This window comes from Pinus tabuliformis, chromosome 7, assembly GCF_031772625.1.
Source record: "Pinus tabuliformis cultivar Carrire ecotype Pingquan chromosome 7, CPIR1, whole genome shotgun sequence".
Lineage (NCBI taxonomy): Eukaryota > Viridiplantae > Streptophyta > Pinopsida > Pinales > Pinaceae > Pinus > Pinus tabuliformis.
The window spans coordinates 1237161267-1237185252 of NC_142293.1; the positions used below are offsets into that span (position 1 = coordinate 1237161267).

Here is a 23986-nt window from a genome sequence, read left to right on the forward strand (position 1 = left end):
GTAATTTCTATTTTCATCTATTCTTGAACCAAACTGGGAAGATTTTACCTGTGGCTGGTTGTGGCTTTTGTTCACCCTTAAGCTGGATTGCCCCTGATAGTTTCTGTTTGAAGTTTGTCCCTGCTTTACCTGATGATCTTCATTGTGCTTTTGCTCATTTCTTCTTGCTGCATCAAGATAACTTTTTGAAGTGGATGCTTGAGAAGTTTCTCCATTATAGCCTAGACCTGTCTTATTTAGTGGAGACCGCTGCACACTGATAATCTCATCCAAAGTTTCAGATCCTTTGACAAACTTGAGATTAATAGCTTTTGTTTTCTCAATTTCTTTTCTAAGACCAACAATTTCACCTTCTAATTTTTCAAGATGTTTTTCTTTTTCATCAATTTGAAATTGTAGAGTATCAATGATCATGTTCTTTTCTTCTATACATCTCTTGAGCCTAGTAATTTCATCATAAAGGTTATCCACATCTACAGCATCCTCATAATCATCATCTTCAAATGCCATTAACAACCTATATTTATTACCTTGTTCATCTTCATCACTGTTTGATAAGCCATCACTATCTTCATGGGTGTAATAGCTTTTCTTATTTGCACTTTGTTTCTTGTTCCATCTAGCTGGTTCCTTTCCTTTATCCTTATAAGGACATTTTGTAGCATAATGACCTACTCTCCCACAAGCAAAGCATTTGAAGGGTAGCTTACCTCTGAACCTTCCAGAACCCCTTTGAAGATTTCTGACAAAATTTGATTCTTCTTCCTCTTCTTCTGGAACATGGCTTGCTTCATAGTGATCTTCTTTGCCTGATGCCTTAAAAGCAGCCTCCCTTCTGTCTGATGGACCTCCCTTTCTCATTTCATAAGCAGTTAGAATTCCATGTAGCTGAGACATAGTGAGAACATGGAGATTTTCTTTTTCTTCTATTGCAGATACTTTAGATTCAAACTTGGGGGATAATGATCTTAGAATCTTTTGAACTACTATAGACTCTTTTACTTCTTCACCCAAATTTTTCATACAATTAACAATCTCATCTACCCGAAGAAAATAATTAGCTACACTTTCATCATTATACATCTTGAGAGTCTCATATTGAATCCTGAGAGTTTGAAGTTTAGCTTGTTTTACCTGTTCATCTCCTTCATAGCTCGTGATCATTTTGTCCCATATTTCCTTTGCTGATTTGAAGTGCATTACCTTCATGAATTCTGTTTGGGATATACTTCCTAATAGAGTACTGACTGCTTTTGCATTTGTTTCATACTTCTTTTTCTCAGCTGGATCTGTAGGAGTGGCTGAAGGAAAAGCATAGCCTGTTTCTACAATGTCCCAAACTTCTGTACCAAGAGATTGAAGATATGCAGTAACTCTTACCTTCTAATAATTGAAGTTTGTCCCATCAAAAACCGGTGGCCTGATTGATGCTTCTCTCTCGTAGTTGCTCATGATGAACGATCTACCTTCAAGCGATCAAGCTTTTCTGAAGGACCTGCTCTGATACCAATTGTTGGAAATAATACTGAGAGGGGGGGGTGAATCAGTATTATCTAGCAATTTAACAAATCTTCCTTATTTGATCTTTTGAATTATTCTTGCATATCAGTACCATAAAATAATGAGCATGAACAAAGAAAATAGACAGTTACACCAAAGAACACAAGATGTAAGGTGGAAACCCAATGTGGGAGAAAACCACCTGCTGCAATATGTCTCTATCTTCTTTCAATTTAGAAATTCTTTTACAATGATTTTGTACTGGTGCAGTCCTTTACCAGTACACAGGCTGCGACCTGCAGAGAGCTACAACTCTCTCTCGTTCTCCAGTCTCTCCTGGAAGGGAGCTACAACCCCCTACTTCTTTTCATGAAGAATCAAATGATCAACAAGTATACAACAGTTACAGTCCACTACAGTTATCAGATCAGTAATCACAGAACTAACCCAGAACACCTTATGAACAGAAAAATACAGTCAACAGATCATCTTAAGACAGGGACGCAATTTTTCTTTCTGTGGCCTGCGACTGGACGCAGTTTTACCTTCTGCTGCTCTGCGTACCGACGCACTGTTCCTTTAAACTGCTCTGCGTACCGGCGCACCCAACAATACTATCGCGCCGCGTCTTTTGCTTCAGAGACACACCCAATAATACTATCGCGCCGCGTCTTTCGCTTCAGAGACGCACCTGAGCCCTTACTGTACTGCGTCTTGGCGCACTTGCACTTCACTGAACCTGCGTCCCTTCAGATATAAAAGATATGAAGACTTCAGAACTAGCCCAAACAGTCAGATCTGCAGATCTGATCATGCGCCATAGAGATCACAATCCATTAGAAGATTCGCCCTCATAGATCTGGACTAGATCACACCAAAAGATATTCAACCAAAGATGATGATTAATCCAAATGAACTCCTTTGCTTTATATAGGCAAGCTCCTCCCCAAAACATGGAACAATACCACGAGCCGACACCATAGAAACACAAAACCGTCGGCTAGATACCACACAAGAAACCCCCTCGTGCTTTTCTCTGTCTTGAAATGTGTGCACTGGGTGGACGCACCCCCTGAACGGCTGGCCTGCGTCCCTGGACGCGGGTTCTGCATGGTATACCTGCGGGGACACACTTTCTGAACAGATTTCCTGCGTCCTTCTTAAAAATAGAGAGTTGATCATCAAGAATAGTGATCTACCACCTGAATGGGTTGCCATCAAGGACAACACCTGAATCATAATGCCAACACATTGGTCCAGCAACAAGATGGTCGATAACAAATAAGCTCGTAGAAGAAGTTCAACAGGCCACATCGCAATGCACAAAGAAACTTCATCCATTGAAATCTGAATACAGTGATGTCAAAGTAAAGATTGAGGACATATCAGCTGAGTGACTCAAGGAGAAGTCACATCTTTGTGTTGGGGGCATGTTGGGTAAGGGTCCCCTAGGTCGAAGTTTTGTCTAAGTCATGTAAAGTCTCAGTGTTTTGAGGAACAGAGAGTGATTAGTGCAGAGTTGTAAGAGTCAAAGGGGCATTAGGGTGGGTCAAAGCCCCTTATTTTGTAATGGGGTCGGATTATTTAGAATATTTTGAGCTCTGCCCATGGTTTGTGGACCATGGTATTGTAAGGGTAAAGGATATATAAAGGGATGCCTTAGAAATTCTAAGGCAGTGATGAATGTAATGTTCTGAATCTATTTTGGATATATTTATGTATTCGGGTGAAGGGGAAGGCTCCCGCAACTTTGTACGTGGAGACCTTGGTAATTTTGCAGTTGTGTGTGTAGGCCCCTGTAGCTGTGTGCACAGGGTCAGAATGATTGTATCTATGAAGATTTGAGCTAATAAAGAATAAATTGGGACAAATCTATGTAGTTTTGTATGTTCATGTAGCTTTCATGTTTTTTCTTGACTATGGTTTTCTTTTGTATATTCTTTTGTAATTTCATTGTGAAGGTTCAACTACTATTTTATATGATGAATAATGCATGTTAGACTAGCTGAGTGCAACTCATAAGACTATTAAGTAGGAAAACGCTCTAACAATAAGTTTAACGATTCGCAAAGGTTAGATTAAGCCCTAAACTATAATAAACCTTACATCCACACTGCATAGACCCTATGGATGCAAAAACCTAGTTCTAGCATCCCCTAATATTACCTCGGGTGAGACTATGGTCTGTGCTACACAGATCATTGCCAAAAGGGCTGGTAGTATAGGGTTTTGTTGGTTAGTGAAGACTAACTCTAAACCTAAGTCTAAGCCCCTCAAACCAACACTTTATCTAGTTTTGAATCCTTCTCTTGCTTGATCCATGGTTTTCCAAAACCTGGAGCCATTAACATGGTTTCTTGTTGACTCTATCAAAATTGGTTCTAGCCATTACAGTGTGTGCCCTTACTTTCTGCTGCACAAGTCCCAAAAAAAATATTATATTGTTGCTTTGATATTTAGATGATCTTCTTATGGCAACTTTATCCAAAGTGTCCTCTACAATTTCTATTCCTTCAAAAATGAAGGACCCAATATTCCCCAACCACAGCCCATTGACTCACCCTAAGTTCAATGTACTGCTGCTACGTCATAAAAATTTGGGATGGTTGGATTTCGCTTTGATCAGATGCAGTACCTTCAAACTAAGTACCCAACTGTGGAACACTTTGAAGAGTTGACTCCTTAAATGTGGTGAATGCATAAACATATGAGTTCCACGAGTCCATAAGTGTAGACATCTTACTCGAAAATTCACTAGGTTGCGACTGGAAAAGATCCTAGATCTATTGATCATCCATAGTAGACAATGTGCTCAAGGTGATGAAATGTTTATGTGCCTCCAGTCGGAGGTTGCGAAGAATGTGTTTAGTTTCCTTCTATGCAACTTCCAACTGATTAATTTGAGCATCTAATACATGGTCTTGATCCAAGATTTGCTTCTTCATTTCTAGATTTGAAGTCATCATCTCTTGCTAGAACAATTTCTTGATGTTCTTGTGTAAAGGATAAATAAGTGTATTCTTCTTTACAATAACACCACTCCCATAATAAATTTGACTAAACATCTGTTGTGACTCTTGCATAAGTTGTGGAAAAGTGTCACGAATAGAGGTGACTATCTAAATCTTGTCTATAGGGTAGCGATATTGTTTGGGAGTGCAAGATTCTTGGTGACAATTTGTTTACATGTCACTTCAACAAAATTACAACACTTGGCAGAGGAATAGGCAACTAGATATGTAGGTTGTTCTTTGGAAAAAGGAGAAAGTGTAGGCCACATTGACTACAGTCTGGAATGAATATGACTCCCCCGAGCCTCTAACACATCTTTCTGAAGGTGTAATTATGTTTGTATTGAAGCAATGAAATTGAGCTAATGTTTTTGTTCCTCACAGGTAACTTGAAGATTTGTGCACTAAGTATTGGTCTGAACTAGACGATTCTCCAATTGAGATACAAATGCATGAATGAACTGGAACAATTTATGCAAAGACCATGTGCTGAGGATGTCTATTGAAATTGTATCTTGCATTGGAAGTCATAATTGCAGTGGTTGGACATTAAAAATCAAATTCTCTTACTAAGCCTATGTTGAAGGTTCTCTTTCTAGAGTACCCTTCTGATTTTGTATAATTTTGTGAAGAATGGGGACTGGAAGAAAAGCAATGAGATCATGTTGTTGGGTGTCAAGGGAGATCATCTGATGACACTATTTTGGTTTTTTCATGAAATCAATGACATTCTCAGCAGAGATGAGTGAAGTGGTGGAAGATGAGGGATGAGATGAGGTATTGGTAGAAGGAAGAGAGGTTGATGATGGGGTAATGGTAGTGTTAGGAAAAATAGTAGAAATAATAAAACTGGAACTAGTTTCCATGTTTTCCATCTCATAAGTGGAAGTATTAGAATCTGGACAATCAGATAAGGTCACTTCTGATGAATGAGGTAACTTGTGTAAAGCTACATGCAAGGATGGGGGTTGTTCTTCAAAAAATGGGAAAAATAGGAACAGTGGATGGGGGCACGACATCAAGGTTGATGATGGTGGAGGCATGGGTAACGTGTCAGGTTTGGAGAGATAAAAGGAAAGAAGGGGTGGTAGTCGGTTGAATGGTGGTTTTGATAGTGGGCAGTGCATTGGACACAAGAGTGACTATATGTACATGAGTATCTTGTTCAACTAAAGAACCTACCTCAGTCCAGCTAGCATGTGCCGAGCTCACACACTCAGCTTTCTTCAGCAAGGGCTGGATATCTTCTATCGTACCTATAGAGTGCTTGCATGAGGATGAAGGGGCATCTTCGATAGGTCTCATTACATCAAAATTGTATAGGTCCTTCCCATCTAGCTGCCACAACAAGTCTCTTGGCCAAGTGATGACTTCATTATGGAAATCATTCTCGCTGATGTAGAATGACAAATTCTACATGGAAAAAGTTGTAGGATAGGCATGCAATGGTCAGAGTTAATAGGAACTATGTTTTATACCGAACCATACCTGATGAGTGTATTGGTTGAGCATAGGGAGCGACACTCATGGAATGGTTCTAGTCATAACATCCATTTTGTTGAACTGGTGGATAAATCCAAGATCATTAAATTCTTTGTTGACAATGTCTTTAGTGGTACACAAAGGTGCATAAGCATATGCAAGAGGTTCACCTTCAGAAACCATGGTAAGGTCTCAACCTTTTGGAGCACATCATTTGTACATAGCAAGTGGAAGAAGTAGAAATCCAAAAATAAAATACGTGTGCCAGGTATAAACATCATGGGAAACTTCAAATAACTCATCAAGGAGATAACTTGACCAATTGAGTTGGTCCCCTCAGATTCAAGCCTCTGCAACTGATATGGTGTCTAATGAACATTCTCCTCTGGTTAAATGGCACATGAATTTAGTAGCGATAATGGTGGTATCAAATCGAATTAGAAGATTATTGATCATATTAGAATAGCTCCAACACCCTTTTATGGTGGTTCCATATTTTTTGTACAAATTAGTCTCATATGTCCTCTTGTTGCGTTTAGTAGTTCTTTGAAAAGTTGAGCTAACGTTGGAACCATAAGCATACATTCATGTGAGTTTGTAAAAATCTTCATCATGGACGGGTTATTCTCAGTCCAACCAGAGAGAACCCCTATGGAACCGATTTATTAAGAACTCTGTGCAACACATTAGTTTGCCAATGGTGCCAAAAATAGGAAAGTCACGTAGAAGGAGAGTTGATTGTTTGAAATGATGGAAGTCAACTTTTACTTTCAAGGTAAAGTAGGCATTGGGATGGGCATTGGGCTCCATAAAGACATCGATTCGGAGTGCATGGAACAATGATAGATTAGATAGGTCATTATCAACAAGAGTGGCTTTCTCATACTTCCCCAAGAGGTCATCTTAGGAGTGGATACGAGAGTGAGTAGTGTACATATAGACAATGGTTTTAACTTGACTAACCATGGTTATAGAACGATGGGTATACATAAAATGAATAGGGGGGTGATAAGGAAATGAGGGTTCAAGGATAGGTGGTAACGAAGCGAGAGCAGAAGCTTAGAACTCTAGAAAGAAAAGGGTGAAAATGGAAATGAATGGCAGGCATATATAGAACGGTTTGATAGGGTGGAGAAATTAGCTGTTACATGCAATAAATGCAAATCAGACTCAAAGTAATGATAGGAAATTCTAGCATGTATCGAGGAATGTTGTGATCTAACAGAAAATCTAATGGTAGAAGGAAATATTATTGAGAATTTGGAAATGGATTTGGTAACTAACTTGGACATGAAAAGAAGTGATAAGTTATAACAAAAAGGATGAGTATTAATGAAACTTCCTAGATAAGATACGACAAAATATCTCTAGCCACAATGGGTTGTGGTGGGTCACAACTGAAAAGAAAACATACTTGTAGAAAATACTTAAGACACAAACTACGAAATTGACAAAAGACTTATTGATACAACTATCCTAACTCATACCTACTACTCTAGTGAAGAGAGGACACTTCATTTCGAGGTTGAAGCAAAAAAATAGGGCTTGTTTAGCGCCATTCACCCATCTAGATAAAAGTGTACTATCTAATTGAGCAAGTTGAACAACACCAAAATATTTTATTTCCGCAACATAAAAAGGACCAAGCTAATGCATCTGGAGCTTACCGGGATACCTGTGATACTTTCTATCATAGAGTAATACATGGTTTCCAATAGAAAATGATTTCTTCTTGATATATCGATCGTGCCAATCCTTCTACTACTCCTTCTCAACAGTTTGACAGAGATAAGCAAGAACTCGAGACTCATCAAGTTGTAATAATTCATGCACTCATTTGGGAATGGACTCATCTTTAGAATTTTGAGTTGCATGAGCAATAAAAATATTATGAACAATGAACTCAGCAGGAACAACATCTTCTTTCCCATAAACAAGTTCAAAGGAGTGTATGTTTGCAACCACTTGGTTGTAGTTTGATAGGCCCATAAAGTAGCAGGAACTTGTTCATCCCAATCATCTCTATTGGCAGAGAAAACCTTAGTAAGTCCTTTTTCTAAATTTTTATTAAAAGCTTCAACAATACCATTGGCTTGTGTATGATAAGGAGTGATCTTATGGTGTTGTATCATGAAATTTTGTAGCAAAGTCTGAATTGTTTCATTGATGAAATGGGAGCCTTGGTCAGCTGTAAGAATTTAGGGACAACCAAACCTCGTAATATTTTTTTCGAAAATAAACTAATCAGCTCAGTATCAGCAGTGCAATCTTTAATAGGAGCAGCTCCCTCCCAATGAGTCAAATAATCTATTACAGTCATGATATACCAAGCATGCGAATGAAAATCAAGAGGGTGAATAGGCGCAATAAAACCAATAGCACATTTCTCAAAAGAAGCAAGGGCTTTTAATAGATGCAAGGGAATTTCATCACAATGCAATGGTCGGCCAACTCATTGATAGACATCGCAAGTCTTTACATATTATTTTTCATCCTTAAAGAGAGTCGGCCACCAGAGTCCAGCATGCTGAAATTTCCAACCAGAAGCTTTCCCTCCAACATGACTTCCTGTAATTCCAACACATAATTCCCATAATATGCCTTCACATTCATGATCATGAATACAACGACACAAAACTTGGTCTAATCAAATTTTATGTAGTTTTCTTGTAATAAGTTGGTAGTCTACTGCTATAATTACCAAATGATTCTTTTACATAGTAGTATAATTAGGAGGGTATTGTCCTGTAGCAATAAAAGTGGAAATATCTTCTAAGTAACCAGGGAAATCTTCAATACGAAACAAATGAGCATCTAGAAAATGATCATTAATTGATCTCCCTGATTCTCATGACTCTAACATAGACAAATGGTCTGGCCCCACATTCGATCTTCTTGGCTTGACAATCATCTCGAAAGTAAATTCTTGAAATAACAATAACCACCAACAAATCCTTCCTTCGAGTATCATCTTATTAACTAAATATTTCAGGGTTGAGTGGTTTTTGAAGAACTTGAATGGACCTCCCAGCAACTAATGTCGGAATTTTTGGAGATTATATACCATAGCTAAAGCCTCTCGTTCTGTAGTAGCATAATTTTTCTCTACGGTGGAAAGTTTTTTTCTTACAAAATAAATAGGATGATCCAAGTTTCCTTCACCTGGTTGCATTAATATATCTCCTAAGGCAATTCTAGATTCATCAATATAGACATGGAATTTCTTATTCCAATCAAGGTAGACCAAGATGGGTGCAATTGCAAGTTTCTCCTTCAAAGTATCAAATGTAGCATCACATTCAATAGATCACACAAATCGTTTAGATTTTTTAAGAAGCTTCTTAAGAAATGTTGTGATTAAAGTGTAATTTCTTATAAATATGTGATAATAACCAGTGTGTCCCAAAGTGGAATGCAACTATTAGGTAGTAGTGGGTGGCAACATATCCAGTATTACCGTAACCTTGGAAGGGCCCAAACATACTCCTTCTTTGCAGACGATATGCCCCAATAATGTTCCAAAAGGAAAAATGCAAATACGTTTCTTCAAGTTCAAATATATTTGAAGGTGTATGCATCTATCAAACATAACTCTCAGCAAGCTAGGATGATTATTGAGAAATATGTAAACGGTCCAATCATCATATAAACTTCAAGAAACTTATGTATATATTCACGGAAGGCAGCAATAAAAATGCTCAAGAAAACAACAGGGAATTCTTCAACCCAAAGGGCATAACATTATAAGAATAACACCCCCATTTGATAGTGAATGTGGTCTTCCTCTTATCTTCTCTTACAATGTGGACTTGGTGATACCCTGAGAAACTATTAATAAAAGAGTAAGCTTCATTTCCCCCAACATTATCAAAGATTTCATCGCTAAAGGGAGTTGGAAATGGGTCATGTACACAAGTGTTATTAAGGCTCTGGTAATCAACAAACACACACATGAATTTCCTCTTAATCCTTCTTATCTTGGATCACAATGGGGCTTATCCATTTAGCCTCATCAACCAAGAATATAAGACCAACAACTAGCATTTTTTCAATTTCCTTCTTCACTTTCTCCTTGACTCGCAGATTCAATTTGTAGGGTCAATGTTTAACTGGCTTCACATCTGGCTTTAGTTCTATTTTCATTTTTCCCAAATATCTTTTAATTCCCTTCAATTCTAAGGTGGAACAAGGAAAAAAATCCTCATATTCTTTGAGTAGATCAAAAATTTCCCGAGTGATTTGATCATCCCAATAGTCCCCAATAGAAGCAAGCTTTGGTTTCTCTTTTATCCCGATATTCATCTTCTTCAACTTAAGAGGTTTCATATGTAGAGTATCATGTATAGGATCCTCTTTTACTTTCTTTCCCCTTTAGACTCTTTAAAGGAAAAATGTCTTAGCTCCTCCAGGTCATCATTCTAATCTTTATTAACTTTACTACAAACAACACCTTCATGGAACCCTGATTCACATTGGTGTGCAAAGTCTCCATACCTATTACATTTTGCCAAAGTATTCCCACCTGAAAATCATACTCCTATGATAGCTCAAAGGGCTTTCTCTATCCTTTCATTGGCATCATAAACTGAAAAGTTTCTATAGATTTGGGCAAACAACACATCGCAAACTATTGTTTTTCATTTCAACTCCTCCTGCAAATAGCAAGCTTGCAGAATATTTCCCTAGGAATGGATAAATAGATGCGGCCACATTTCAACTGCTAGGCCATCAGCGTACCATATAGAAAAACAATACTCAACATGCTGTTGTGGTCAAGTACGAACATCATAATTGGGGATTTTACCTAAAATATCATTCAAAGGAAGAAACCAATAAAGAAGGACAACCTTAATTGTGCTCCAATATTGAAGCTAATCTTGATGGGTTGCCCACCATCTTGCAATGGTCTCTTGCAAAGAAACACTCATTAGAGGAACCTTTTGAATTTATTCTATGCAGGATTCAACTTGTTTAATAAATTTTACAACAAATTTAGTACCATTTAAGATGGGATACCCATGTACCTTAGTACTAATCCAATAGACACATTGAACAATGGCACAATGTTGGGAATGAATTTCATGAGCTCCTTGTTGCCAATGTTCCATCGAAGCATCAAAGCCAACTTCACTACTTTGAATACTTCACCAACTAATAGTTCTAGCTACCATGGGTTAATATAATCTTGTCGCCTCCCAGTTGTTAGTTAATATAATCGGTCCAATATATTAGGTGGCTCAACATCGTCCATCAATTCAGTAAATCTTGGGCCCTGATAAGGATCAAGAGGTTGTATGAATCACATTCCATCTGCTTCAAAGGTAATAGTTTCTTGCTTCATATCAATGACTTCATAATTTTAAAAAGCCCGTCCGATGCCCAATAAAGATGGATATGGATCTTTGTCCCCAATAATGTCAACTTTAAATTTGCATATGTTTCAACACTAGAAATATCAACTTCAACATCCTCTAGTCTGCCAATAGGAAGAATGTAATGTTTATTTCCATTCACAACTGAATATAGGAAAATACCAACTTGGGCTTTCCAAGAACTTCCCAGGTGTTATCACTAGGTTGAAAAGGGTTGTGTTGTGTCAACATTCAACCCAGTGTAACTATTTCATACCAAATTTTGACAGGGCTCTCTCAATATACTTAAAATTTTGACTATGATAAACTCAAAAATACATATGGCTAACTCTGTGTTTCATGTGATTTTGCATGTGAAAGACTGTTAGGACAACCACCATTGGGCATGGAGTTAGTTAAAGAAAATCAATTACAAACAACATTGTTTTGTGGAAGCTGAGGCATTTTTTGGTTTACTAATGTGAATATGGACATTTACAGTAATCACAAAAATATTGAAGGAAGTTGGACCAATATAACATTAAATTCCAAGTAATCAAATAAGCTATGAAAACTGATAACAACATAGGATTATGATAGGATGGCACATAAAAAAAAAAATGAATCTCAGGTTAAAACAAAGTATTGCTGCAAATTGTATTTTTATTAACTGAAAAATATAAAAAATGTGGTCTTCTCACATCATCCATCCCCCCTTCCTTTCAAAGTTAAGAAACCACACATATGTAGAGTGAGACATCCTTTACAAAATCTGCCACCTGAGCTAGATTTGATCAACAACTAAGAGATATAATCCTATTTGAGTAATAAAACATTGAACCTTTATATGGATATTTTTGTTTTACTAGAATTTGAATACAAATAGGAGTCACTTAAACAAAACCTATCTAACAATCGAAATAATTTAGGAAAACTACTTGAAGTGTTAGTACTATATTTGTGGAAATTTAGAACATGTGGCCTTTCGAATCCTTCAAATGTCATTTTATAATTAAAACGTGCTTGAAAGTTTTCCCACTGTCCCACTGTCTCATTGTCCCACCTTTCACTGCATTCTATTTCATAATTGTGTTGCCGGATATACGCTGAAAAATACCCTCGATGTCCTTTGAATGGAAGGTGAAATGGATGTTTTAATGTTCATTTCTTTGGGCTGTTGATCTGAGCATGTTGGTATTTCAATCATAATAAAGGGAAGGGCCTCTTTACCATGTTTCATAGTGTTCACCGACTATCCGGATGCGAAACTTTCATACAACATGTCACATAAATTATCGCATCCAGAAGGGAACTTTGCATATCACCATCGGAAAGGGAAAAGGGGCTTTAACACTGATTTATAATGATTTTCCAATGTTCCAGACGTGATGTTTTATAGAATGAATCACATAAAATATCACATCTGGGAGGGTCCTCGCACATCGCAATCTCAAGTTAGAAGGGATTTACAATATCGTAATCGGTGGGTGGAACTTGTGATATCGGTGGAGAAGGAACTTTTGATTTGAGCGATCCTTGATTGCGATATAGCAATCAACGAGGAGAGGAATTATCATGATTGGCGGGAGGAATTTATCACAATCAGTGGGCGGAGTGGTAACCGGACTTGGATATGGAAATCAGTGGGTAAATTTGCGATATGTGATATCGCAATCACAAAAGAAAAAGGGAGACAGGCGGATATGTTTTCCAAAAAGGAAAATGGGCCAATAGTGATATGTTTTGCAGGTCTTGGCCCTTTAGAAAGGACTACGACATGATTTCTTAGTGTTAAATGGGTTAATGCAGCTAGAGTTGGGATATTAAGAATGAATGGAAAGGGGTAGAGTTAAAAAAAAAGGACGAAATGGGATGGGTTTTTAGAGAATATGGGAATTTCTCAAAAATAATTTAAACTAGACCTATTCTTTCTCCTTTAATCTCAAAATGTAAGCACAACAACTTATTTCAAAAAAGAAGTAGATAGATGCAAAGATAAATGGTGAAAAACATTATCTCAAATAGCTAATCAAACTAAAAATTATTTTTAGGGGTTATCATGGATAATAATGGCTCCAATAAGGATGTTGTGCCCTTGTGGTGCAACAAAGAACCAGAAAACCAATTGTGTGACCATTGGGCTAATCCCAATTTGAATACTACATTGAAACCTACTTCACCAAATTGAAAAGCGAACTGCAAACCAACTACAAACCAATTACTACTGCTGCAATGTGATATCAAACTTTTATACAAAATAAAACTGAAAACTACAAATTGTAGCCTAAATCTGAAGGAAATTCTTGTTCAACAAGCTTATTTATGTAACAATAAACCTACTCTAACATCTGAAAATCCACCTGCTTAATTTAAGCAATATGAAACCTCCAGTATAACTAGTAAAAAAGTTGATTCAACACTAGGGCTCCTAGACTGTGCTTGAACAAAACCATTAGTGAATCATCTATTGGAAACACAGAATAAAAATTGAATCCATCACCTGAGCTTATAAATTAAAGAAACTCCACCTTCATTGATGCTTGGAATAGACTTACCAAACGATCTTGATAATCATGAAAAATCACCTTTTCTTGATGAGTAACACCATGAGCACTGAATTCGTTCATAACTAATAGTCTCTGTTGTCATAACTGTTCAATTCCAAGAACATCATCAAATAAAAAGGAAACTATAGATTTGTCTTCCCTTCTATGTAAATCAACAAAACCATACATGCATCCTTGAACATCTTCAAACATGACATCCATATTATGTGTGTCAAAACTACTCTTTTTCTTATCAAACAAATCAGATATAACCTTTGGTAGTTTTGCTTGAGGAATGTCATCTTGAGTCTGAACACTAATGTCTCTTATACAAACAACTTCACGCATTTCATCCATGTCATTTTGATGATCTTCAAATAGAATAGGTAAAAATCGTATATTCAGCTCTTCATGTAACTAAGGTTTACCTAAAAGTGAACTTTCATGCACTTTAACCGAGACATCATTATGATTTTCAATAGAAAAAAGTTCTTGTCTAGGTAGACAACTTTCTTCACATGTTACCTCTTTGTTCATAATATTCATGCATGTATTTTCAACAACCTAATCTTGAGGAGTTTCTTCTTGACATAAAATCTTAGAAAAGGACCCATACCTTTGACTGCATATAGATTAACAGGGCTACAAGTCTTCATGGATTTCATGTAATATGACTTGATTGTCAAATTGTTGATCCATTTCATCTTCAACTAAAGAAGAGACATTTGCTTGTTGGAAAAATTCTTGATCATCATGACAACTAGCTTATGAACAAAATTCATAAAGTGCCTCTAACATCTCCTCATCATCCACACATTCTACATCATCATAATTATTTTTGAGATATTGAATGAAACATTTCCAAAAATTACAACATTCTTGAAACAATGGTGATGAAGGATGAGACTTCCCATAATGTCCAAAAAAAATTCTATGAAAATATTAAGAGAACACAAGCTTCTTGATGGGAACCCTTCATACCATAATATAGCTTTGTCTTCTAGAGTAGCTATAAACATCTTCATGAGACAATCCTCATGAAACTGAACCCTCAATCTACATACATGTATATGGAATTTAACCAAATGTAGACCAACATAATCTTTCTTTTCATCTTTAAATATGGGAAGATGGGTTGACCAACCAACACAAGGCATAGTATTTGGAAAACCATAGATATGAGACTGATCATAGGAGAATACCTGACATTTCTTCTTGTAGTAGAACTCATCTTGGAACTTCTTCAAGCTACTGATATTTAAGTAGTGGAGTCACCATGAAGCTTCGATCTTCTAGATATTTTGAAATTGGAATCACTCGGGTAATATCACAACCTTCAAAAAAATCTGATTTCATGTTACCCTCGGGAATAAGAATGAAGAGACTCAAAGAAAATCCGGGAAAAGGAGTTTTTCGGCTCCCGACGAATGCACCAAAATGTTATCACTGGGATGGAAAGGGTTGGGCTGTGTGAACCTTCAACCCAATGTAACTATTTCATGCCAACCTTTTATTGGAAGTTAGCCCTTCCAATCTGAGAGGGCTCTCCCATTATGCTTAAAATTTTGACTATGATAAGCTCAAAAATATAGATGGATAACAATGTGTTTCATGTGATTTTGCAGGTGAAAGAGTGTGAGGACAACCACCATTGGGCATGGAGTCAATTAAAGACAATCAATTACAAACAACATTGTTTTGTGGAAGCTAAGGCATTTTTTTGTTTACTAATGTGAATATGGACATTTACAGTAATCACAACAAAATTGAAAGGAAGTTGAAGTAATATAACATTGAATTCCAAGTAATTTAATAAGCTATGAAAACTAATAACAACATAGGAGCATGATAGGATGGAACTGAAACCAAAAACGAATCTCAGGTTAAAACAGAGTATTGCAAACTATATTTTTATTAACTGAAAAATATACAGAATGTGGTCTTCTCACATCATGGATCCCCCCTTACTTTCAAAGTCAAGAAACCACACATATATAGAGTGATATCTCCTTTACAAAATCTACCACCTCAGCTAGATTCAATCAACATCTAAGAGATCTAATCCTATTTTACTAATAAAACATTGAGCCTTTATAGGGATATTTTTGTTTCACCATAGTTTGAATACAAATAGGAGTCACTTACATAGAACCTGTCTAACTGTTGCAATCATTTAGGAAAACTACTTGAAGTGTTGGCACTGTATTTGTGGAATTCAGAACATCTGGCCTTTGGAATCCTGAAATGTTGTTTGCTAATTAAAACATGCTTGAAAGTGTTCTTGTTGTCCCACTATGTCTCACTGTCCCACCTTTCACTGCATTCTTTTTGATGACTTGGTGCTGGATATACACCGAAAAATACCCTTGATGTCCTCTAAGAAGAAGTAAAAATGAATGTTTTAATGTTCGTTGATCTGGGTCGTTGATTTGGACATATTGGTATCGCAATCGCAATACAGTGGAGGGCCTTTTTACCTTGTTTCATAACATTCATCAACTTTCTGAATGTGAGACTTCATACAACATGTAACATAAATTATCGCATCTAGAAGGGAACTTCGCATATCACCATTGGAAAGGGAAAAGGTGATTTAACATTGATTTATGGTGATTTTCTGATGTTCTGGAGGTGATGGTTTATAGAATGAATCACATAAATATCACATCTGGAAGTTTTGTCGCACATCGCAATCGCAAGTTAGAAGGGATTTACGATATATCAATTGGTAGGTGAAACTTGCAATATCTACGGAGGAGGAACTTTTGATTTGCACGATCCCCAATTGCGATATTGCAATAAGTGAGGAGAAGAATTATCGCGATCGGCAAGGAGGATTTATCGCAGTCGGAAAGAAAGTATTTATTGCAATCAGCAAGAAATCCTTTATCGCAGTCGGAAATAAGTATTTATCACAATCGGCAAGAAAGTATTTACCACAATTGACCGGCGGAGTGGTAAAGGAATTGGATATGGAAATCAACGGGGAACTTTGCGATATGTGATATTGCAATCGCAAAATAAAAAGGGAGACATGCAGATATGTATTGCAAAAAGGAAAACGGGCTGGTAATGATATGTTTTGTGGGTCATAACCCTTTAAAAAGGATTGCAACATGATTTTTTAATGTTAAATGGGTTAATGCAGCTAGAGTTGGAAATGGGTTAATGTGGCTAGAGTTGGGATATGGGTTAATGCAGCTAGAGTTGGGATATTAATAATGAATGGAAAGGGATAGAGTTTTAAAAACAAAGGATGAAATGGGATGGGTTTTAGAGAATATGGGAATTTCTCCAAAATAATTTAAATTGGACCTGTTCTTCCTCCTTTAATCTCCAAATGTAAGCACAACAACCTCTTTCAAAAATGAACCAGATAGATACAAAGAGGAGTGGTGAAAAACCTTATCTCAAATAACTAATCAAACTAAAAATTATTTTTAGGGTTTATCATGGATAACAATGGCTCCAATGGGGGAGACAGAAAAAACTGCTCTGATGCAAATCACTGCCCAACGCAGCCAAACCCTAGCCAGCAGCCGCCCCTGACTGCCCTCACTGTTGCAGCCGCCGCACCTCTGCTGGTCGATCGCAATGGAAATGGCGGTAGGAGGGGAGAGCTCTGCTTCCCCTCCAAAAAACTCCACAAACTCTGACAAAACTAAGTACGCTCAGCCTCTTCACCCCTCTGGCGCAGGCCCAGTCGAAGGACAAGACGGACATCAGAAGAATGAAGCAAGGATACATACGGCCCCGACAGAAGAAGACAATGCAGACAAAGAGATACACAATAAAGCTAAGGTGTCTCAGCCAAAGGCAACCTCAGCCACTTGTATCCCAAAAGCTGCCGAACCCATCAAGGTTGACCTGCCTAGCCACCGCATCAATGGTGAGATCCAGTACATGCAAGATCATGCACTAATCGGAAAGTTTCTAGGCTTCTGGCCTACGGAAAAAGCCTTACAAGGTTGGATAGCTTCAAAATGGAAGCCCAAAGGACAAATTACTCTGCAACTAGGACCAAAAGGCTTTTTCACAGCAATCTTTCACTGTGTGGAGGACAGAGTGCGGATATTTGAAGGAGGTCCTTACTTATTCAACTCTTCAGGTCTCTATCTCACAGAATGGAAACCAAGATTCAATCCCGATAAGGAAGATTTCAGCTGGGCACCGGTCTGGATCAGGATGTACTCCCTCCCAGCGGAGTACTGGAAAGAAGAAATGCTGGCGGACATAGGCAACAAACTTGGCACCTTCATCAGAGTCGCGGATGAGACAAAAACTCACAAATATACCTCATATGCCAGGATCTGCGTCTAGATGCATCTGACCAAAGCTCTAGCTGATACGGTAAGACTCTATCACGATGATTATGAATGGACACAACCTTTAGATTATGAGCATATTCCCTTCCGCTGTCGTAAGTGTCATGAGCATGGCCACCTCTTCCGTGACTGTCCATTAAATTCTCAGTCCAAAGCAGCTGCTGCTGTCTCTGATAAAGACTCTGAAGGTTTTATCAAAATTCCCAACCGCCGTAGGCATGCCAAAAAGAGTCAGCCAGTCATGGAAAACGCTCTCAAAACTGACTCCCAGAACAAATTCTCTGTTCTTGCAACGCATGATAAGCAAGATCATCCCAGTTCTGAACCCCCACTCAATCCCTCTTCGCCCTCTTCCTCCCTCCTTCACTCAGACCCCTTGCAGCCCTCTGATCCTGCTCCATCGAATCCCAATCCAAACCCTTCTTTGGAGAAAGGAAAATCGGTGTCAAGTCTCAGTCCCTTCTCATTCTCTCAAGAGAAGCCTACATTGGATAATAAGCAGCAAGACTATGATATGGAGACCGATGCTACTCTGGCTCTTAGTCTTCAGCAAGAAGCGGATGAGGAAGAACTAGGAGAAACCACTGTCATGGAAGAAGATCAGGCGGATGTTAGTATAGATGGTTTAGACATCTTCACACTTGAAACGGCATGCAAACAGAAAGAATACAACTCTATTCAACCCTGGCAAATAGACAAGCTGGAAGGAGTCTTAGCCAAGGCGCAGCATAATAAAAGCCTTGGCATACAGGGAGGCAGCCCTTGGGACGGAAAAAAGGTACTCAAAGATCTTAAGAAACGAGGAAGAAAGACAGACCTTCAACGAACCATAGCATTAGGTGAAATACTTATGGAGTCGGGGCGATTCCCTAAGTTGACAAAGTTCTACAAACCCAAATCTCAGTTTACATGAAGTTAATATCCTGGAATGTGAGAGGACTCAACAGCCCCTCAAAACATAGAATGATCAAAAACTTGATTCAACAAGAAAAACCAACCATAGTTTTTCTGCAAGAAACAAAAAGCAGCACTGATGCTATTGAAAGAATTCGCGGCAAAGTCTGGGCAGGAAGCAGAGCCATCTCTGTAGACGCCTCTGGAGCCTCAGGTGGTTTAGCTATTTTGTGGAACCCGCAAATCATCACACTATATGACTTCCACGCCACCCTCCATCTTATTCAAGCCTCCTTCCACCTCGTTGGCACTGGAATCCATGGTCATCTCACAAATGTATATTTTCCTCAGACAATTCAGCAAAAACTAGAACTGCTGGAAACGATCTCTATCCTCAATGAAAACAGGAAATTCCCGCTCTGGATTGGCGGCGGCGACTTCAACATAATAACTTCCATGGCAGAGAAGCAGGGAGGCAGAATCAGGCTCGACAGTGACAGTGAGGGCCTCAAAGAATTCATTCAAAACAATCAACTTATGGACATACCAACCTCTAATGGAATTTTCACCTGGACTAACAAGCGACGAGGTATTCATCACATTGCCTCCAGGCTTGATAGATTCCTTCTTTCTGACAATGCAATCCATCTGGGAGGGGATTTCAATGCTTCCATCATCCCCCAAAGTGGTTCTGATCACTGGCCAATTTTGCTACAATGGTCCAGACCAGGTAACCGCTGCAACAGACCTTTCAGATTCGAAGCATTCTGGCTAACAAATACCACTTTCAAGACGGTAGTCAGCGATGCATGGGCAGCTTACATTCCGCCAGAGGGAGCCAAAATGTATCAATTCCAACAAAAATTGAAAAATCTGAAATATGTCCTCAAAGTGTGGAATCGCACAAATTTTGGTAACATCCAGGAGAAGCGCTTACAATTGGAACAGCAAATGCACAAGCTTCAACAAACTCTCATTCTTCAAGGCAGATCAGAAGAACAAGCTCAACAGGAACAGATACTCTGGAACCAAATCGAGGAACGCAGGAAACAAGAGGAAATACTCTGGCGGCAAAAATCTAGAATCAATTGGCTCAAAGAGGGGGAGAAGAATACAAAATTCTTCCACAAAGCCACCATTCAAAGGCGAATGCACAATAATATTGCGTTCATCAACAACCAACAAGGCGAAAGAATTGAGGAACATGAGGATATGGAAAAGGACTTCACAGGGTATTTCAAGGAAATTTTAACGGAATCCATTGAGAACAGGGATGCAGCAATCAGAGCCATCACGCAGCATATTCCAAGCATCATAACTGAGGATCACAATAACAGATTACTCCAGCCCACGACCTTGCAAGAAGTTGAAGAAGCCATGGCTCAACTCAAAGATGGAAAAGCGCCTGGACCTGATGGCTTTACAGCCAATTTCTTCCATGAATTCTGGGACCTCATCAAAAATGAAGTTTGGGACCTCGTTGAAGAATCCAGAAGCATGCACTGGATCCTCCCGGCCCTCAATACCACCTTCCTAGCTCTGGTACCCAAGGGCGAAGAACCCAACAGGCCAGAAAACTACAGACCAATCGCATTATGCAATGTTATATACAAGCTAATCTCAAAGGTCATTGCAAATAGGCTCAAACCTCTCTTGCCCTTACTCATATCTCCGGAACAAACAGGATATGTGGAAGGACGGCAGATCATGGATGGAATCATACTATCAAATGAGGTAATACACTCATTAAAGATTCTTAAGAAACCAGGTATGATCCTAAAACTCGACCTCTCCAAAGCTTTTGATAAGCTTAGTTGGAATTTTATTCATAAAATGCTTTTAGCCTTTGGCTTCAGTGCAACCTGGACCAGGTGGATTATGAATCTCATTACCTCTCCAAGCTTCTCTGTTCTTTTGAATGGCTCTCCCTCTTCCCCCTTTCGACCCTCTCGCGGCATTAGGCAAGGGGATCCTCTTTCTCCTTTTCTCTTTGTTCTAATGGCAGAGGGCCTCAGCAGACTTCTCAAATCAGCCATTGCCTCTCAAGAGCTTAAAGGTATTTCTATCCATGGTCTCAATCCTCTGTCTCATCAGCAGTTCGTTGATGACACCATGCTATTTGGTCATCCCTCCTCGAAAGAAGCCTCTGTGTTTAAGTCTCTCCTCTCCCTTTACTCTGATGCCTCCGGCACCTCCATCAATGCCTCGAAGTCTCAACTCTTCTTTTTTAACACCCCCCCCTCCACGCAAAGGAATATTGCCAGAATTCTGGGATTCACCATTTCCCATTTGCCATCTAAATACCTTGGAGCTCCCCTCTCAGACTCAGCTATCAAACATGCTTCCTGGCGGTCTCTCCTTGATAGGCTGGAATCAAAACTCTCATCGTGGACCTTTCGTGCTCTCAACATGGCAGGCAGATTGGTCCTGATCAAGTCTGTCCTTCAAGCTATGCCGCTGTACCTCTTCTCCACCATGGCAGCTCCAAAATGGGTCCTTAAAGCCATTCGTAACCTTCAGCGCAACTTCCTATGGGGTTCCACTGGTAGGAATCGAAAATGGGCTCTCGTTAATTGGAAAGAAGTGTGCAAAATCAAATCAGAAGGAGGACTAGGGCTTCGAGATCCACTTCAAAGTAACAACACTATGGGAGCCCGAATGTGGTGGAACTGGATCTCCAAGCCTCATTCACCTTGGGCTCGTTTATGGCAAGCAAAATATGCTCTGGGAAGTCAATGGCACGATCTCATCAGAATTAACTCCACAGCCCAAGGCTCACCAATCTGGAATGCTGCAAAGATACATAGCCGCTTCATTCAGGAACACAGTTTCTGGGAAATCCACTCAGGCACGTCAGCCAAGTTTTGGGAGGATTCGTGGCAGCAGCTCCCTAAACTTGCGAATCTATTCCAAATGCCCCTCTGGCAATCTTATATGCAGCAAGAAAACCTCATTCAGGTTCAACAATTCTGGCAACAAACAGAGCATCATGGGTACCAACTATGGAAACCCGCGAGCAGCTGGCAAAGGGATTGGGAGGGCGAAACATACTCAGACATGGATCAGGAACTCTCTCATCGCAGAATCCGCCACTCCAACCAGCAGGATAAGCTCAGATGGGGTCACACGCACAAAGGCACATTCACCACTAAAGAAGCACATCAGCTGCGCTATTCAGACACCCAAGCGGATAAAGATCAAATTTGGGCACGAGTTTGGCTACCAGGGCTATGGCCTAAAATCTCAACCTTCTTATGGCTGCTCAGTAAAAAGCGCATTCTTACTTGGGATAATTTGATAAAAAGGGGATTCATTGGGCCTTCTAGATGCCCAAATTGCAATCTCAACGCTGAGACAATCAGCCATTTAATGGAGACATGTCCGCTAGCAAAGCAACTTTGGGAGAAAGTGGAGAAATGCAACAAAAGAACAGAACCCAGGGGCGAGGATGTAACGGAAAATATCAGGAACTGGGACAAGAACCCATTCAAAAGCCAACTTCTCAATACTTTATGGGGTCTAATTCCAGGTTTTTTGTACTGGCTTCTCTGGAAAGAGCGCAACTCTCGAATCTTCAACAACACTTCCCGGACAATCGACGCTCTGTGGCTCATCTACAAAAGAAATATCCAGGAAACCTTAGCCATAAGAACCTGGTATGATACAGACATGCCAGAAGCGCAACAAGAGAGGGATATTTTTAAAGAATGGAATCTTGACCTTTCCGCCTTTGCAAAGGTCATTACCCGTCCCCCACGCAGCTCCACCTCCCCGTCCTCCTGGTCCCCACCAGCTTTCAACTCTTTCAAGCTCAATTTCGATGGGGCAGCTAAAGGTAATCCCGGTCCGGCAGGATTCGGAGGAATCATCAGAAGCCATACAGGAGCACTTCTACATATCTATTATGGCTCATTAGGCAAAGACACCAACAATGTAGCAGAGATGGAAGGACTCTGGCAAGGGATCTGTCTAGCAGAGCAAAAACACTTCTTCCCTCTTGAGGTGGAGGGTGACTCTCTCATCCTAATAGCTGCAGCCAAGAAAATTCAGGCAGGGGCGACAGCAGTCAAATTAGCAACCAGCTGGAGACTACTAAGCAGGCTGGAATCCCTGGAGGCAAAGCTTAAGAATCCACAAAGCATAACCTTCCAGCATGTGCGAAGAACAGCAAATCAGGTAGCCGACAGAATGGCTAACCAAGGTGTTTCTCAGACATCACCATACTTCTCCGGCTCCTTGGACATGGTCGAGGATGAACAACTTAAAAAGGACTGCATCGCTTTGGTGCAAAAGGACCTCTCCCTCCCGGATGCGGGTGGTTATATGGCATAGCAGGTCCGTGGCTCGTCATAAGGGCATGTGTACGCCCGGACGAGCCACGTATACCAGGAGGATTTGTATTAGGTGTAGCAGCGTGCAGCATTTAAGTTCGCAGGTGATGGTTCATGGCAGTCGAGTCCTTTCGGCATTTACTGCCCTTCTTGGTAACTGGAACATGGCGCTTCAAAGCCACAGCTTCTCGGTCATTCTCCCGCAGTTCGTGTTGGCTCATGCTCTGGTCCTGAGGGAGGTTGTGGTGGCTCATTGTGTTGGCTCCTGCTCTGGTTCTGAAGGTGGTTGTGGAGGTTCTGAGGTCGCGAGGGGGTATTCCTTCAATTCGAGCAATTCGGGGATGTATGGCATCTCTGTCATTCTCCCGCAGTCTGGTATAAGGATTGGGTGCTCGGCGGTGGTGTGGGCTCATTCTCTGGTTCCGAGGGAGGCTGCGCGAGAGTATACCTGCTACCCGCCCAATTCAAGGATGCAGCGAGAGCGCCAACGAGGGATAAGTCGGCGCGGGAGTTATAGAGGCCGGGCTTCGTCTCAGAGGCAAGCCC

At 39.7% G+C, this 23986-nt stretch overlaps 1 protein-coding gene across 1 annotated transcript; it reads left to right on the forward strand.

Annotated features, from left to right (window-relative positions):
- Positions 1-18210: 18210 nt before the first annotated feature.
- On the forward strand, positions 18211-23441 carry LOC149251851 (uncharacterized). Its single transcript, XM_089454009.1, has 2 exons — positions 18211-18993; positions 19461-23441. Exons 1-2 carry the CDS (start codon positions 18211-18213, stop codon positions 23439-23441), a joined length of 4764 nt encoding a protein of 1587 aa, XP_089310135.1.
- The last annotated feature ends 545 nt before the right edge of the window (positions 23442-23986 follow it).

What these genes read in the sequence shown, in the direction of transcription:
- LOC149251851 (XM_089454009.1), top strand. Translation starts at nt 18,211, where the DNA reads ATGCATCTGACCAAAGCTCTAGCTGATACGGTAAGACTCTATCACGAT. An exon ending in GCCCTTGGGACGGAAAAAAG is followed by an intron (nt 18,994 to 19,460) that starts GTACTCAAAGAT and finishes TATTTTCCTCAG; the next exon opens with ACAATTCAGCAAAAACTAGA.